We start from the raw sequence: 18,444 nt of genomic DNA, 5'->3' as shown, positions 1-18,444 counted from the left end.
ATTAGGAATATTATTTGACAATAAATTTATTTAGATTTTGATTATAAGAAGTTTTAAGAGTCTATTTATATTTAAAGATCACATTTTCATATATTTGTAAATTTGTTAATGAAATTTAAGGAATGTTTTGTGATGATACAAACTTGTTTTTTCTAACGAAACCCTCTTTTCCTACTGTAAATAATATATGCAAATGATTTTTTTGAAAATTATAGTGCATCTAGATAAAATTTTGAATAAGTAATATTTTAAGTTATTTAAATAAGAGCATTAAGAATATTAGTAGTTTATGCTCTTTAAAAGTGATTTTACACTGCAGAATAAAAAATAAATATAATAATATTTAATCTAGTGCTTAGTATACTTAGGTAATTAAGTAATTTTTAAAAGATTTAGATACATAGATACCCCATATCATCTAAATATATTATTATTGACAGATGTTTTGTACAAAAAGTTAAATGACTGTAGAAAGTATTCGTTCGAATGCTGATTTAGAAGTATCAATATTTTCAAAAATAATCTGATTAAGAATGAAAAGGGGTTCTCTTTGAAAGAAAAATAAACTTATATATATATATCAATTTTATACAACATAATATTAATAAAATTAAATCGAAGTGTACAAAAATATTATGTTTAGTGCATTAGATGTAACAAAAAAAATTATGATATCAAAATTTGAATTAAGTTATTGAAATATCTAAATATCTAATCAATCCATTTTATAATAAACTCAATTATTATTTATTAAATATTATAAATATTTTTATTTTTTACCTATACTGAAACAGGTTGTCTGTAGCCGTTAGGTATGGTATTCGAGTATCGTAGAGGGTCTGATGAAAATTCGTCTGGTGGTATCCACCATTATCAGCGACTACTGCCCCGTTGTATGGTCCTGCCGAATACAGCGCCGCTGTGTTAAGGTTTGTGTAAAGGACGTCGGCAGTCGGCGGCGGTACTGTGGGCACCGAAGGCGCTTGGACGGCCGCCGGATATTCGATGGCGACGGTTGCCGCCACCGTCGGTGCCGGTGTAGCCGTGCTCGCTGACAGTTTCCGTTTCGTCCGGCACGTTGATAGAAAGTCCCGTAGGTGCGTTTTGTATCGGCGTCTAGGCTGTGACGGCTGCGTCTGACCGGACGTTCCGGTCGTACCAGGGGCACCAGTGGTGGACGCGGCACCGACCGCGGCGTTGGTGGATGTCGACAACGAGCCGGACAGTTGTTCCGAGTCGCTGAAGTAGCTATTCGTCAGGCCCGCGTCCAAATAACTGACCTTAAAGTCCATGGTCCGTTTGCCTAACAGATCGCGGCCTTCTTCTTCCCTGTAAACGGTACCGTGCATAAAAACAATGCTATATTATTGACAGATCCGCAGTTAAATATAAACTCATGCCGTTTGTGATGTAGTAAATAGTGTGGCGTACTGGTGTTAGGTCAGCTCTTAATATATATATGTATTTTCGTTTAATTATTTTTTCTAGACAAAAAATACCTGCCCTGATTAACTTCGAATAGATACTTACATTAAAGGCCTGTGCGTTCCTATCACAAAGTCAGGTTTGGAGTTTTTGTAAACCAATCTGGAACTAGTCTGTAGCCATTGCCACGTGCCTGGTTTGGTCTGCACTCTATAGGCAATCATTCCTGATGCTCCAGTCTTCAATACTAACAAAATAATAAGCATGTTTTTTATAAGAAACGTTTCAAGTGATTTAATTGTTCGAGCTTTTTTTAAATGTTTTTTTTTTTAAGAGATAAAACTGCAGACATTTATTTGTGAGGCTTGAGTGTAAAATGCAGTCCAATTTAGTGATGTCTATTAATTTTATTTTTGGTACTATATAGGAGTATTGTTATAGCATAATAATGTGATTCTGCGATGGACTAAAATATTTTAATCGTTATAATTAATTATTTACTATGAATTTTAGTATTTATTTGTGAACGTTGATAAAAAAAAGCTGATATGTTCATTATAAAATTGTAGATAATAAATAAGTTTATTGCGTCATAATATGTGTACAGGAAAATGAAAAAAAAATTAATTTAACCAATACCTATTACCTATTTTATTTCGTTTAAAGTTTAGTTGAGGGGAAGTAAATGTCAAACAATATCTTGTTTAGATGTAACGTATTAATGTACTTTATAGAATTGTAAATAAAATTAAAACAATGACCAGAAAACATGTAACATGTTAAAAAACAACATAATTAACATAATCTTTGATAAAAATATTGTGTAAGCTAAAAGTAGTATAATAGTAAAAATAATGACGAGTGCTGCTATATCAATTTATAATCACAAAATGTGTATTTTATTTCAATGCACTTATGGACAAAAATTGCGTTTTTACCTCAAAAGACGTACTAATATTATCTAATATTTATATCTATCTTTATATTTATGTATAATATGAAACTTCTAATATTAAAACACTTACGTTCTTGATGGGCACTGGCTACGTATGCTAAATCGTCATAATGGACTAAGTCGTATCCACCCATATTAGCGAGTTCGGAATCACAATAACCTAATAATAACTTGCCTCTAAAAAAAAAATATTTATGTTCATTAAAATTAACTTCTTTTTTTTTAAGTTATTTATTTGTATTTAATCATAATTGATTAACTATACTCTATACTATAGAGTCTATAGTCTATAATATAAATTATATTGTTATACAAGTGGCGCAATTCTGTTAACAAAAATCACTCATCGTCTCATAAAGTATAAAGTATAATAAAAAATATTTTTAATTTTAAAAGTATGCATATATATCAGAATTGTTTCATAGCATAAATTAAAAATATATAATATATCTACATGACTATAATATATATATATATTATATACATAATAACAAACAAAAAAATAAAATAGAAGTATAATATACGTCAATTAGATTTTAAAAACTAAACAGAAAATTAATATAGATGCCCAAATACAAACCTTTGGTCCATAGACACTAGGCTGAGATCTAGCTTATGTTTACTCTTGAACATGACTTCCTTGTGCGGTATTTCAAGTAAAGACGGCGGGCCGAATGGCGTGCATAGTGCAAATAGGCCCAATGGTGGTGGTTCGTCTGACTTTCGGTTTTGGCCGTGAATTACTTTGATCCGTCCACGTACGTCCAGTCTCTATCAAAACATAAAAATAGTTATACTTATTATTATTATATTATTGCACAAATGAATAAGACACGAAAATAAAAATAGGGCTGTATAATTACAGTAATTGTATGAATGTATTATATTTTATAATATTATATTATGCATTATTATTATTGTCGCTGTTGTAATTTTATTTTACCAAAAAACCGGAAGTGTTGTCCAACAGACACCGGAAACGGATGGTGAAACTACGCTGCAACAGACGGCCGTTATCCGGGTGCAAAGCCTCGTGCAATGTGATGGACGGAGACGGCGACCCCGGTTCCGTGGGTATGGCTGAATTCCACATGAGTTGTCTCTGCAACTCTTCTCGGTCTTCAGAATGTACTAGCTCGTAGACTGACTGGTGAACGATGTCGGACTGTAAAACCAAGCCAAATGATAGCGTTATGATAAGATCATAATATATAATATACGGTGATAAAAACAACATGAATATCTTAAGAGAGAACGTCGACGTTTACATTATCACTTTTAAACCGAAAACTATACTCAACACAAAGATTTCTTCGAAGTTATTGTTAAACAAAAATCAAAAATTCCATAAATTGTATACTCTTGTCGTTTGAAAAAAATTTCAGTAAAAAATTTTTAGTTTTTGTTTTTGTACCTATTTTATATACGATTCGAATGCTCATCAATCATTATATAGTGGAGAGCGTTATGAGATTATTTAGCCATATTATAATTTAAGTATCAAACTTTAAAAGCATATACCTACTCAAATAATATACCTACCACAAGCTACGACATTGAATTCATAGTATAATAAATTATATATATTTTTTTTAGCAATGACTTTATGAGTAATATCCGTTTTTATTTCAAAAATTATTATTATAATTAAAATATTTTTTGTGTATTTTATTATTAAGATTTATCTAATTATACCATTTATACTGTACATTAACATTTCCAAACCTTTTTTTTTAATCGAAAATACAATAATTATGCAGTAGGTTGGTAGAGTAGGTTTTTAATACGGTCGTCATGCGTTTTCATATTAATTCATCGTAAAATGTTGGCTCACTTAAGTTATAAAATAAAAATGATATTTTTTATATATTTTATATATCTATATAAAAAAAAGTAGAAAGTATTACAATTGGAACTGTGAGTAATAATAATTAGCGGGTTAATATTAAAATGTGCACGCGGTTGCAGGAAACACGGTTCACTGACCACACCGTGTTCTCTAGTTTCCCTTTGGTTACTCCCACCTTTTACCTAGATCGAGTAAAAATAAGATATAAATCAGTAAATACTAAATAATTTCCAAAATTAGCATTTTTAATTAATTAACGGCAATTAACAATACAAAAAGTATTGACAAGCATTCAAATTGCATTTAATTTTAATAATTGTAAGTTATTTTTAATATTCGTTTATTTGTAACTTGTAGAAAATTGGATCAACAGTGTTCGAAAATACGATAAACAGTCTATATTTTATTTAACTAGCTTGTAACACGAACATTGATATTCAAACACGTTTTTTTTTATTCGTGGTAGTTTCAAAATAAATATTCTTTGTTGAAGTAGATATAATAATTCAGTACTAGACTTAACGTAAATACTAATATGTGAATAAACTACAACTTATTTCATTTTAAAAGGTTTTTATATTTTTAAAGTAATTATTATACATAATAATAGTTCAAATTATTGTATACTTACATTTTTATTTCATTACAAAAATATTAGATGTATAATATTATAATATGCTTAATTAGAGTAAAAAAAAAGAATATTGAATATTATATATGTATATCTATTTCCTATATGTAAACCGAGTAATAGCATACTATGTAGGACGTCGGTATAAGTTCATCAAATTGTTATTTCTTGAGAAAGTCATTTAAAAAAGATTAATATTTTGGTTATTAATTTCAAGAGTCATAAAGGTTAATAATATGCTCCTTTTAAATAAAGGTGACCGATCATCTTATATAAAATTTATCCCTAAAAAGTTCTTTAAAATAAATAATATCTAAAAATTAATATCAAAAAATAAATCTAAAATATTATATATTGGTTTATTTCGTATATTCTGTAATGTTATATTGCTATGACCTATAGAACATAGATTTATTCAAATTGTCTTATCAATGCAGTTTTGCATCTAGAATACGAAGTATGAACTCATAAATAACATATAATATATTATCTACAATTGGACTATCGTCAATCGTAGTATAAGTATTATAATACGCATTGTATTTTAAATGGTTTATATTAAACCTTTGGAGAAGACAAAGATCGATGTTTTAGTATGTTAATACTTTTTAACACCAAATCGTCTGACTTTAATCACCTTGTGATACAAATTTTTGATATCAATAAAATAATATCCTACTATACATTATAGAGAGTTTTATTACACAACAACAAACTAATTTAAATATTCTATTACTGGCCAACCTTATTATATACATAGTCCGGGAAATGACAGTGGTTATTAGGCAATTTGGTCTGTTGTTTAAACCTATAAGCGCTTATTTATTATTATTTTTATATAATTTTGTGAAGTTAACAATATTTCTCATAATATATTTTTGTAAATGTCAGCACAACCTATAATAATATATCGAGTAGGTTTGTTAAGCTTCCTGATATAATTCATTCACATCAAAGTGAAATTAATTTAAAGACAATATAAATTATTAATTACTTATTGTGTATAATATATATGTTTATAAATTGTTTTCGTTACGATATTTATTATTATTATTAAGTTATAATTTATAATTAATAGTAAATTGGTTTATGATTTTTATATCCAATATTAAATCAATACTCTAGACAACCTCTAGAGGTTTCTATTGCTGTTTTATTAATGACTATTTTTAGTATTATCTAAAAAGTGTTGTAGTTTTAAAATACCAATCGACATAAATACATTAAGTTTATATACACTTTATTGCATGTATCTAAGAGTTTGTCATTTGAAAAAAGTTATACTTTAATATATTGCTTTGTACCTATACAAATGTTGTCTACATATGTGCTTACGTGATGCTATAAATGTTCAATTAATTTGACAGTTAAAAATTAGTACTATAATAAAACATAATTAAAAAAATAACAATAATAATGAAAGTGTCTTTTATACACATAGGTATATTATTGATATATATCGTATGATATATGCGTATATAAGTGTATATAATATTTTTTTTTGTTAGAATACATCTGCACGGCCCATTATTTTGTACCCACGTGTACATCGACGCAGCTGTTGAAATGTTACTATAATAATATTATTTAGGTACCTACCTACTTTCATTACACATGTTTATATCAACGTTTTTAATAAATCTTTTGATTATCGGTTTTTAATACATTTTCATGATAATGGTTAAAATGATGAATTGATTAAAATTAAAGTCCAAATGTGTATTAAACTATTTAACTTAACATAGATATATTAATAAATGAAAAATAAGTTTTTATTTTAATAAACAGAAACATAATATCCATTATATAATATACATGTATACGTATATGTTTTAAATGTTCATAAAAAGTTCTATAAATTTAAATTACCTGATGGAAGCCAAGGTAATTTTCTATGGTATGCGTCGCAAAGAAAACCTCTCCGTCACAGGTGAGCATTACTAAAAAGCCGTTTAATGCCTGTATGAAAAAATAATTAGATTTTATGTTGGAATTATAGAACCACTAATATGGTTAAATTTTGCATTTAATTATTCACTTGTAGGAACATGTCTCCGTCCAAGTACAAATGATGTGGCTCCGGGCACGTCCTAGAACGTTGGTACTGGGAGCTGGTAACATTGGCTTGTTCTTCTTTGGACTTGTGCATAGTAACTGTTAGAAAAAAAACAACATTAAAATGCTATTAATCACACCATGAGTAGTAGAAATTATGTCAGTCATCCGTATAACAACTACCTATTATATTAGTAAGTACACCCTCGTGTGATGATTCAATTTGAAACTGATATTTATCTATACTCCAACGCTTACACATGCACGCGCGGGATCATTAGCTATAGAATATGTCGTAGCTATTACATTTTATTCAAAATTTAAATAAGTCCTGAAGCAGTAAGTTCAGCATAAATACAACATTTTTATTTTGTTCACTATACCTACCTATACACATAAAGATTAGACTACGTGCAGGTTAAGCTGGTTTGATCTTCAATGTAACACCACATAACTTCATATCGTAACTTTATATCACGAATTACACAAAATGTTAATTGAAACCATTATAAAATGTTATTTGGCCAATTGCCCAATACATATTTATCGAGATTTATTTTGTATAAATAATACGAACGTATAGAATACAAATTTAAAACCGGTATTCACAACATAAACATTTTAATCAGATTTTTCTATGATTTCCTTGCTGTTTAATCCTAATAAAATCGAAACGAGTGTAAATCTACTCTTTGTCATTCATTTTAAGTTAACTGCTATAATAATACTAGTCGATAATTTGCATACCAATGTCAAAATTATCCAGATTACTCGAGGCATGACGTTATAAAATAGCCAGCAATGAATATTAGACCATTTATACATTTTGTCCATTTGTTATTGTTTTTTTTTATGTAGGTAGATTTAAATCGTCCAAGTTACAAACATTATATTTAACAATTAAAAATCGTAACAATCTCGTTTGATCGAATGGTTCACAAAAACTATCATTTTTACGAGTATTTATATGTTTACATTATATTTCTCATCTACATAATTAAATTGCGCCTATACTGTCATAAATTTACAAGCAGGCACATACCTAATAATAAAGAATATTGGAATTTCTTATCATTCAAATATTTTTTAAATAGTTATATTTTCTATTTTGACTATTTATTATCCATGTTATATTATCGATTGAAAAATATTAGCATGTGTTAGATTTTTTTAAATTGTAACTTATATAAAACTAAAAAAATCGTTTAAAGATCTGTGTTGGAAACATAATAACTATTTTTAGTGGTTTTTTATATATAATATGAGGTTTCGAAAGCTATAAAATAAAATATTATTGAATTTGAATGAAATAATAAAACTATTTTTGTATGTGTACATTTTAGTATATGTTAAGTGTCTTTATTCGAGGTATTCGAAATGTTTTATTTGTATTTTTTTAAACTGTAAAATCATTAGAATTAGGCGTGGGAATATGTAAATTTTTTTTGGTTTTTATAAAATAAAATAAATAATAAGTGATCTATTGCATTTTTTTCTCTCCACTGGAGCGCCATGTTCGTTAAAAAGAACCCTGAAAAAGCAAATCGCGCGGTGTGCTTTGCGCAATAAATCCATATAGTAAATAAATAACGAAAAGACAAATAAATAAATAATGATAAAAATTATCGGCCGCCCGCTGGTGATGGCTTATTTACATCCCAAACAAATCGTAACCCATCGGCGCCCCACCTTAAAACGACAACTAACGAGCCTAGTTTATTACCTCTAACTCTTCGGTCTGTACGCGTACCCTTTTCATCCTGTTCTCCATCTACCTCTCACTCGCTCTCTTCTACACATTTGTTCGTCCTTTTTATCCCGACGGTCTTTCAGTGGTTTTGCTTTAATTAACCGGACGAAAATTATTTATTATTGTGGTGTACACAGCGGTCTTTGCCTGGATAGTATGAATGTTTTATTATTTATGAATTATCAGTTGTATGTATATATTATATGTACGTATATAAATATACACACATAAAAAAATAAGTAAGAAAAAACCATAATTCCGTGTGTAATAAAAACCGGATTCATAAACTTTGCCAGTGACGTACGATTTTATTAAACTTACCGTAGTAACTACTTATATACAATTGTACGTTTACGAACATTATATGTGCATTTGAGTTTCTGAGGGAAACTTTAGCGTGTTTAAGTTGGAAGGGGCGGCGGGAGTGCGTTGGCGATGAAATTACTTTTCTCGCCGCGCGACTGGCAACCCGTTTGTAAAGTGACATAAATAGATCACATGTCAGATTTTTGAAATAAAAAAATAAAATAAAATAAAACTTTTAGAAGATACTACTCTGCCGCTATAACTACCAGGCGACGCACGTGCGACGTGCTCAGCTTTCACATGTTTCATCCTGTGCTATATTTTCGCTAGTAGGTATATACACACACACAATACCCATGTACATTGTATCATTGGCTGCATATGTGGGTGTTAGAGAATTGATGTTGGTAGGTAGTAGTGGCGGTCGTGAAGAGGGGTTACCGCTAGGGGAGGGTGCCAGCGTCGAAAAACCGTTCATCGCACGCGATCCCGCGGCGGCCGTTTATGTAATTCAGTTACCATGGGCACCTGGCGTCAAAACAAATCATCCCCTATCCACCGCAACCACCCCTTCGGTCACAAATAAACGATTTGTGTCTCCCTTTTTCCACTCTCTCTCCGCTTCCGATCACTTCTCTGAATCGTTGCCGCCACCAGGTAGTACCTACCTGCCTGCCTACCATTATATATAATACGTGCATATATTACACATAATACTCGTGCATATATTTATATATGTATTACGTACACACTCATATCGGTATACGCGTGCTCGAAAAATAATATTTCGGCGAAATATCACGTAAACTGGATTTCGTCCCCCCTGCAGCCATTGCCGCCGCCGGATATGAAGTCCCAGATACATCAAGGGTGAAGACGTATTATGTTGTAAAAAATTATCGTGGTCATTTTAAACATGACGTTATCCAGCTGCGATCACGGCGTGTTTATTGTAATAAAAATAATATCATATATCTTTTTATGACTTTCGAGATGTTTTATTCCCTCCGCGGTACATTACCCCGCAACACCACACGCGTCCTATTCTTTCTACAATATCGACGTGTGGGAACTGCGTTGTGAATTATGTAGTATATAATGATATTTAGTATATATATATACTTATATATTATATTATGTGTGTATATAATATATTTAGCCCACACGAACACATTATTTAAATGCCAAATGAGAGTAAAATTGTACCTACGTCTGTGGAATTTGCATCGATCACCACGCACGATTTTTCCATATTATTATTATTGTTAGTATTAGATATTAAATTCTGAAAGTTACTCTTAGGTTTTGAAAAAATCAATTACCAAGCTTTGAACTAGCACCAATTCCATCCTATCATATATAATAGTCAATCATGATTATTTAATCAAAGATTTAAAATATCACTGATATTTCCCCTGATCGTTTTTATTTGATCAAAAGATACCGGATTACAAGGATACCGTTTAAAATTTGAACCAACAATATTAAATATATCTAATTGTTTTAACGCTCGAGAAAATTGCACCATAGAACTTTTTATAGATTATTTATTATAAATAATATTTTAAAATTTGTTGAGATACGAAAAAATGTACAACTTATAGAATTATATTTTATTGAGTGTAGGTGCACGAGTAGTTCAATCATTGATTTTCATAAAAGAAATTTCCAATACTTGCAAAAACAACATGCTTTTGATTTCAAAGACATATAAGTTTAACTTAAAACATTCCTCAAAACAATATAACATATATATAATATATATATATATATATATATACGTCATACATGTATACTAATTAAAAATTAATTGTATAATAAAATAATATTAACTTATGTATTTAAGTAATTAAATAGGTAGTAACTAGTAAGTTCATACGTAAAACATTTAAAAACACCCAATAGATTCTAAACTTTATATGTGTTGTTTTTATTTAAACTATTCACAAGTAATATTATAAAATTATTGGTTATTCTAAATTACCTACTAACTCAAATATTCAGTATATTAGTATGGGATGTATTTAGGATATTAGTTGAATTAATTAATGTACCATGATATCCATTGTCCATGAACGCACTGAACAGTGAACACATCTATTTATTTTAAATAATTTATATATTTATTCATTTAACGTTATAAATATTAAAAAATTATAAGTAAATGTACCTTAATCTATAAAATGATCTATAATAATAAATTGTTTAATAATTTGATAAAGTAATAATATTAAGAATTCACTTAAGAATTTTTTTTTTTTTTAATTTGCTTAAGTTAATACGAACGTATAAAAACACGTATTGTGAAAATAAACATAAATGTAGGTACAGTTAACATAAACATATTTTTTTAAAGTATTAACTATCACAATCTATAAGCTCAAATACAGATTAAGCGTTATAAAATGATTGAGTATTTTACAATTTATACATTATTTAAAAATGATGAAATGTTGTTTAAATTGTACTTATAGAGAAATAAAAACAATGAACACAATACAATAAATAAAATAATTCACTATCTATTTTTAAGATAATGTGAATCGATTGTAGTCAGTAAAAATATAAAATAGCAAATAACCGACATTACTTATTTTATAATTTTATTATTCTGTTAAAAATTAATAGAATTTTTACTTTTAGAGAATATGTAATCTTAATACAATAATTATTCAAATTCATATACGTATCATGTAGATTATTGTAAATTATCTAAAATATTACTATTATATTATAATTTATTAAAATAATGAAATATAGAAATTATACTTCTATTGAATTATGAGTTGTTTATATTAAAATAAAACGAATTGACAAGAAACAAATTAAAGTAATAATTTAATTTTTTTTGAAAAAATAATAACTTTCTGTATAATATTATGTAGTATGAACGGACATTATAAATATTAAATATACATGAAAATATTACTCGAGAACATCACTAAATAAACATATACAAATACCGAACGAAATCAATGACTTATGAGACCACATAGAGTTTTAGACAACCATAAAATACAATGTAAAGTAGCTGTTGTGGACGGTTGTGGTAGAATAATCGTATATGTATATTTGATCAGTTGCTAGTGTTTCATTCTCGTTACAGCAGAATGCAAGACGTGATACATTACGTGATAATCGTAAGTATAGACGTGTGTGTAATTTATAGTCTCGTAGTTCGTACGCATTACGGGAATTTTAGTAAGCTGATGTAGTTACAGCAGTTACTTTGGAGTATTTCAGTGAACTGTTAATATAATATTATTAATTATTTGTTTTGTATTTTACGATAAAGTACATTCATCACAATGTTAAAAACATCGATATATTGCGAATACGTCCGATTTTAGAATGGAAACCAGAACATTCCAATGTTTTTATACGGTTTCTTTTAAGTTATTTTTTTGTCATGTATAACATGACCGCAAAATAATTTGGTTAGTCCGAAACACAGCTAATACTATAACTTCTATATGTTCATATGTATACTCGTACATTAATACGTACGAAAACCTTTAAGTTATATTGTCGACAACTAATTTGCGAAATCAATACAGAAAATTGATACTTCAAAATATATATCTAAAATATTTGAATTATAATTATTAAATCTTTATAGGTTCTACTTTCGGTTATATTATAATAAGATATTGACATGTATCTGTAGCGTGATATAGTGTATATGGTTGTAGCGCAAATGCGTATGCGCGTGTACCTACGTAAAATATAAAATATCCAGTCTATTATATTAGACTCATAATATTATGATGCCATAATACCATAAACAGTAAGTTGCAGTTGCAGTTATTGTTATAAAACGTAGTGTTCGACTTTTAAATAATAGATCCTCTAACAAAAAAAAAAAAAAAAAACAATTACAATTTAAGTAATTAATTTCCAACCAGCTCGGGAAAGGAGGCGTACACCGAGGTGGGGGCGATGACATCATCGCGGGGAAGGTAAAAGGGGGGTGGGGGAGGGGGTGCCTGCCACCAAAACCATCTGGTCGTTTGATTTATATCTGTCATTAGGACATTATACCTATACGGCTTAGGTGTAATTACCAGCGGCCCGCTATCATGTCCCAAACGGTCACACGTCAGCTGCTGCTGCCACAGCAGCAGGGCCAGTCTATATCGCTGTCGTCTCTCTCTTTCCTTTTTTTCTGCTGTCCGTTCAACTGTATAATAATAATTAATACGTATACATACACGCCTAAGGTATTATTATTATTTTACGAGTATATACATAATATACGATCGCATAATGTATATACAATAAAACACAGGCCGCACACCGACCGGTTTCCTGTGAGCATAACTCACAGTAGCGTTTCTGCACCTAGTCGACGACGCTGTAATGTAAATGAATCTCGACCATTCGGATTAGGTACGTTACTATACTTTGTTTTTGCGTACCCGAGGGGGTCGCTTTCGCATGATAACAAAAAAAAAGCCTTTCAAAATACATAATTGTACTTATAATATTATTATTCATTGTTTTTAATCTCGTATAATATGTTACGCGATACTCATAAAACATTAATTTGTCCCAGGTGAATAAAAAACCATAAACTAACTTGTTCCGTTATAATTTTTTTTTATAATAGTACTCAAAGTTTATATAAAGTTGGTACGAAATTATTATTATTATTTTATGAATATTCTTATATTTTAATTAGCATTATTCCCCAGAATAAACCACCCTTTCGATAGTCACGGTCCAAAAACTTTTACAAGGGCACCCTCGCACATGCCTTAAAAATTACACACCGTATTATAATAATTGACAGGGTCAGCTTGCGAGAATAATTACCAGCCACTGTCAGTACCGACCATATATCTAATTTACTTACATAGGTGCATGTGTACCTACTCGTACAACATTTTGTTAAAATTATATATGTTTAGAATAGGTTTTGATTTGTACATACTACATTATATTATGTAGTACCTATATATTATACGGAAAAAAATTAAAGCTAATATAATAATAGGCTCTCAGTATTGTATAATTGTATAATACCAAAATGTTTTTATGGTAAACTACAACAGTTATGCATTATATGAGTACATAAACAAAAATAATGATATTGAATATTTTAAAATTCAATAAGTATTATTAGAATTAAACACCGATATTTCACAAAAAAAAAAAAATGAAAAATGCTTTTCAAATGGTGTTAAATCTAGGCCGGTAAGCTATAGCGCAATGTTGTTTTATTATTATCCTAAAAATATGTTTTGTGTCATTCTGTATATTGGCGTTTGATGTTTAAAAAAAAACACTGTTTAAAAAAATCTACGGATTCCATGTGCAGTAAGTAGTATTTAATATAGCAGGACTTAAGTCACAGTCCTTAGGATATTTATGAAATATATAGTAGTGATATATTATAATATCTATATAAGTCATTATTTAAATTTTTTCTCAATCATTGTATCTCAATGTTTTTTATATTACTACCTAGTTATAATTATATGTATGACAGTTCATTATCCTATAGATTTTGCGGAGTATGTTCATTTTGAATTTTGATAAGGTATACCTAAGTATAACGATTAACGTAAGTTATATAACAGTTAATAAAAATAAAACATTCAAATATGAATCTAATATCTATATAGAATAGTATGAATGCATTTAATTATAATAAACGTTGTTATAATAATTAGAATACTGTCCTTCGGAAGACCTGTCTGGTTATGACCTCTCTCTGAAGGCTGAATATACCTATACCATATGCGCAGACGCATTGTGTGAATATGTATTACATCTTTTTAGTGTTAATTTCTCGAAAATTTAATACTTAAATATTTTGATGACGATATCTAAACAAACTACCATGAATTTATTTAAAATATACGAATAGCGTATAAGTATAAATATTTTTTTGTTTTTGATTTTTGGTGTAGTATATTATAATATATTTCATTTACGTATGGACACTGACAAATTGTACTTCCCACGTGTTCAACGCTGTACTAAATTTTATAAGATCACCAAAAGTTTTGCACTCGCTTACGGTTTATATTATGTATCTTTATTCAAACACTTAAATTTAACAAATAATAACAATGATAATTAATAACACAAACTAGTTTAGTCGGTTTTGATATCGATATATTATATGCACATGCATAATATTATAATAATGTATATTTGTGTGTGTGTATATACTATTGAAACGGCTGCCGGCGTAGTCGTCTGTCGACTCCTGGAATATTGTTTTATTGTGGGACACGATACATTATTGGCTACACAGTCGGAACAGAATTATGTTAGCCACCGTTCGCCTACTCAACCTGTTGTAATGCTCCGTTTTTCATTAATAATTAGCGATATATGCTTGGCTGAAGGACCCCTTGTGGCGGTATATTCATTGATACACATTTAAGAATAATAATAAATGTACCTCTGTATATATATGACTAGCATTATAATATTATATACGATGTACCATATACCTACTATTCATTTTTTTCTTGGGTATCGTATCATTATTATTTCATGTACCCCACTTATTCTAAACTTGAAGATTGCTGCAGTATTCTCTCTCGACAGAATTCATTAAGATCGTGTACACAGTGTTTACGAAACCGGACATTTTAAATAGAATATCTCATAATATACATAAGAACGGTATGTTTATGTTTTTAAAAAAATACTATAGGTACGATCGCATTTAATTCGCCCGACGTATTTTTCAAGATACATTGTGTTGTGTAATATTGTTGGTTTACTGCGATTAAAACTCATATTTTTAATATCCAACCGAGTGTATATATCGACTGTATCGTTTATACTTTATGGCTTTTTGTTAATTGTAACTTTCTTCATTATATTACCCCCGCGGCGTTAATAATAATAATAATAATAACCGTCGTATAAACAAAAGGAAACCGACTGAATTACGGTGTATTAGGTTATAATATTTTACCACAAATTATATCGTAATTGACACAACAGCATGTTCAATCTGTTCAAATATTTTCCACTGTATTTATAGTCTTATATTCTTATAGGTATGTATAAAAACGTTTACAAAGTAAATATGTAATGGGTACAAAGTAATAAGACTATAATATATAAATTAAAAAGTATAAGGCTAATAAATAAATAGTATTAAAAAAATATAAATATAAATAAGTATATCATAAGAACTATTACAAAATTATTGTAAGTGTTTAAATTTTCTTGGATAAATCTTAAATTTAGAACAAATATATTATAATTGTATTTAGGTAAACAATTTGTAACATAAAGTAGACCGTATATAAGCCAATTTTATTATACTCATTGAAGTTAGTTTTATTGAAAATTCAAAATGTTGTATTTTTTTTTTGGTTAAAATTATTCTAGAAAAGGTGTTTGATTTATTATTATTTATAATTATTAATGTTAATGATAGTAATTTATATATATATATTTTTTTAATACATCGGTATCATAATTTTGCGAATATTTCAGAAAATTTTAAATAAATAATAATTTGTTTTTATAGATATTACAGTTCAAGTTTAATTGTTCAACATTAGCGTCCAATAACAATTCTGTCCTGATTAAACTTCATAGTTCAAACTATTACCCTAGAAAATTAAATTTAACCTTCAAGTATATTTTGTTGACAAATTTCAGGCTTAATATAATTACTATATGCATATTAAACTTTGCGAAATTCGAAATTAATTAAATGTTGCGTTTTATAAAAGACTATTTGGTAAATTATAAAAGCAATTAGCTACTTAATTAGTGGGCACATCATCTACATAAGTAACTATATATGCAAGACAGTTTTCGGCACAGTTTTGTGTCAGTTACGAAATCGATTTAACTCGCGATGTTATGTCGTGACCATTGAAAACACGGAGATACACGTCATGATACACTCACTATGTATACATAGGCACGTTTATGTATATAAATATAGGAGTCACTTAGTGTGGCCTACCCCAATATTTACCATCAAAGGATTACAAAATGAAACCTTGTAAATCCGATTGACAGAAGCCAAATGCATGTAGGCCGGCGGCGGCCAGTGTAGCATTTATGAACAGTAAGTTCACCATAATAACACAGAGTTATTCAAAATGATTCATCCGATTTCAAATGTTTATATCTTTTTAGTTTTAGATCTAGAGTGATAGGTATATGTATGGTTCATTAAATAAAAGAAATAAGAATAATGTTCCAAATTGATGTGATGCTACCAATAAATATTCTACATGGTTTCTCTTGGTCACACGAACAACATCTAGTCAGAAACTCTAATTTATTCCATGCATACATTTTTTGTAATTGACTCTCTTAATTTTTAGTCCTTCTGCGGTTTATGATAATAGTGGTACGAGTACACAGCATCATATTTAGCACATTACCATAAAGAAGTATATAGTCGCATGGCGTAAGATCGGGTGACATAGGATGCCTGCAGGTGCAAAACATCGAATGATTCGCTTTGAATAATTCTGTATAAGTGTAGGTATATGATATATAAAGCGTTCCCGGATTTACGTATATTTATTATTATTTTTTCCACAGCGACCGTCCTCTCGCAGTCTCGCGCTACAATAATAATATAGTAACAGCAACAACAGTATATAATATACGCTAACCGATTGCGGAAGTTAATCGATCGCCCGCGAATTATGCGCGCGTGTATAATAATAATATAATATGCGAAACGTCAAAATACACACAAAAACCCCCCGAGTCGCACAAAAGCGTCGACCAGTGTCCGCTGCCACACACTGTACGACTATGTAGGTATATTATGGTATTATATTATGTACTTTTACGGTGCGCGCGTGTTAATGTTCCGGTCAAACAGAACGAAATAATGGAAATGTCGTACGTGTGCGCATAATGGGCCGGGCGGCGCGCGTGTGTCAGCTTTCCGTTGGAGGGTTGCCCGTCGGTGTATCGTATATATAGTCGCTGGCCGCTTAACGGTAAAATAATGATATGACAATAACTATACTGCACAGTGTCCGTCGCTGCTGTTGTCTCACCGGACCCCGCGGTCGCGGTCCATTACGTCCGCACACCGTTTTCGCATTGTAGTGATATGTTCAATGAGAGAGAGAGAGAGTGTGTGTCTGTGCGTGTGTGTGAGAGAATCGAGATCGTCTCGTCTCGGTGAACCGCTCTATACTGCTGCCGTACCGGTTCCGGGACGGGTGAAAAAGACGGCGCGTTTTCCCGTCACCGCGCATATATATTTACCGCCGGATATTCGCATTGTCGTCGGACCAAGCCTTCCCCGGAACATCCACCCTACCACCCACGCGTTAACCGAAATTCGCTAGTTCCTCCCTCGTCGAATCGCCACCACACTCGCCATCACCTACACATATTACATTTATATGTTACTATAATAGTAGTACCTATATATATATATATAAACGAAAGTGTCTCACACGGTTTTTAGACCTGACAGCGATGTTTTTGCGTAGTTCTACGACATTACGTTT

The 18,444-nt window shown here is 29.8% G+C and overlaps 1 protein-coding gene across 11 annotated transcripts in view; it reads right to left on the bottom strand.

Annotated features, from left to right (window-relative positions):
* The window catches only part of LOC114131394 (aryl hydrocarbon receptor protein 1), a 53,073-nt gene that overhangs the window by 2,554 nt on the left and 32,075 nt on the right, over window positions 1–18,444 (bottom strand). For all 11 annotated transcript variants that reach the window (XM_050200096.1, XM_050200097.1, XM_050200098.1 and 8 more), the window contains 7 exons: window positions 6,899–7,014; window positions 6,730–6,819; window positions 3,324–3,545; window positions 2,961–3,151; window positions 2,451–2,557; window positions 1,531–1,672; window positions 781–1,329 (listed from right to left, as the gene is read on the bottom strand). In XM_050200096.1, the coding sequence (XP_050056053.1) occupies window positions 781–1,329; window positions 1,531–1,672; window positions 2,451–2,557; window positions 2,961–3,151; window positions 3,324–3,545; window positions 6,730–6,819; window positions 6,899–7,014 (1,417 nt within the window). The remainder of the gene's footprint in view (window positions 1–780; window positions 1,330–1,530; window positions 1,673–2,450; window positions 2,558–2,960; window positions 3,152–3,323; window positions 3,546–6,729; window positions 6,820–6,898; window positions 7,015–18,444) is intronic.

The sequence above is a fragment of the Aphis gossypii genome, chromosome 2 (genome assembly GCF_020184175.1).
Source record: "Aphis gossypii isolate Hap1 chromosome 2, ASM2018417v2, whole genome shotgun sequence".
In the NCBI taxonomy this organism is placed as follows: domain Eukaryota; kingdom Metazoa; phylum Arthropoda; class Insecta; order Hemiptera; family Aphididae; genus Aphis; species Aphis gossypii.
Note: the sequence above shows the minus strand (reverse complement) of the source record. Positions and strands in the feature narration are given on the sequence as shown.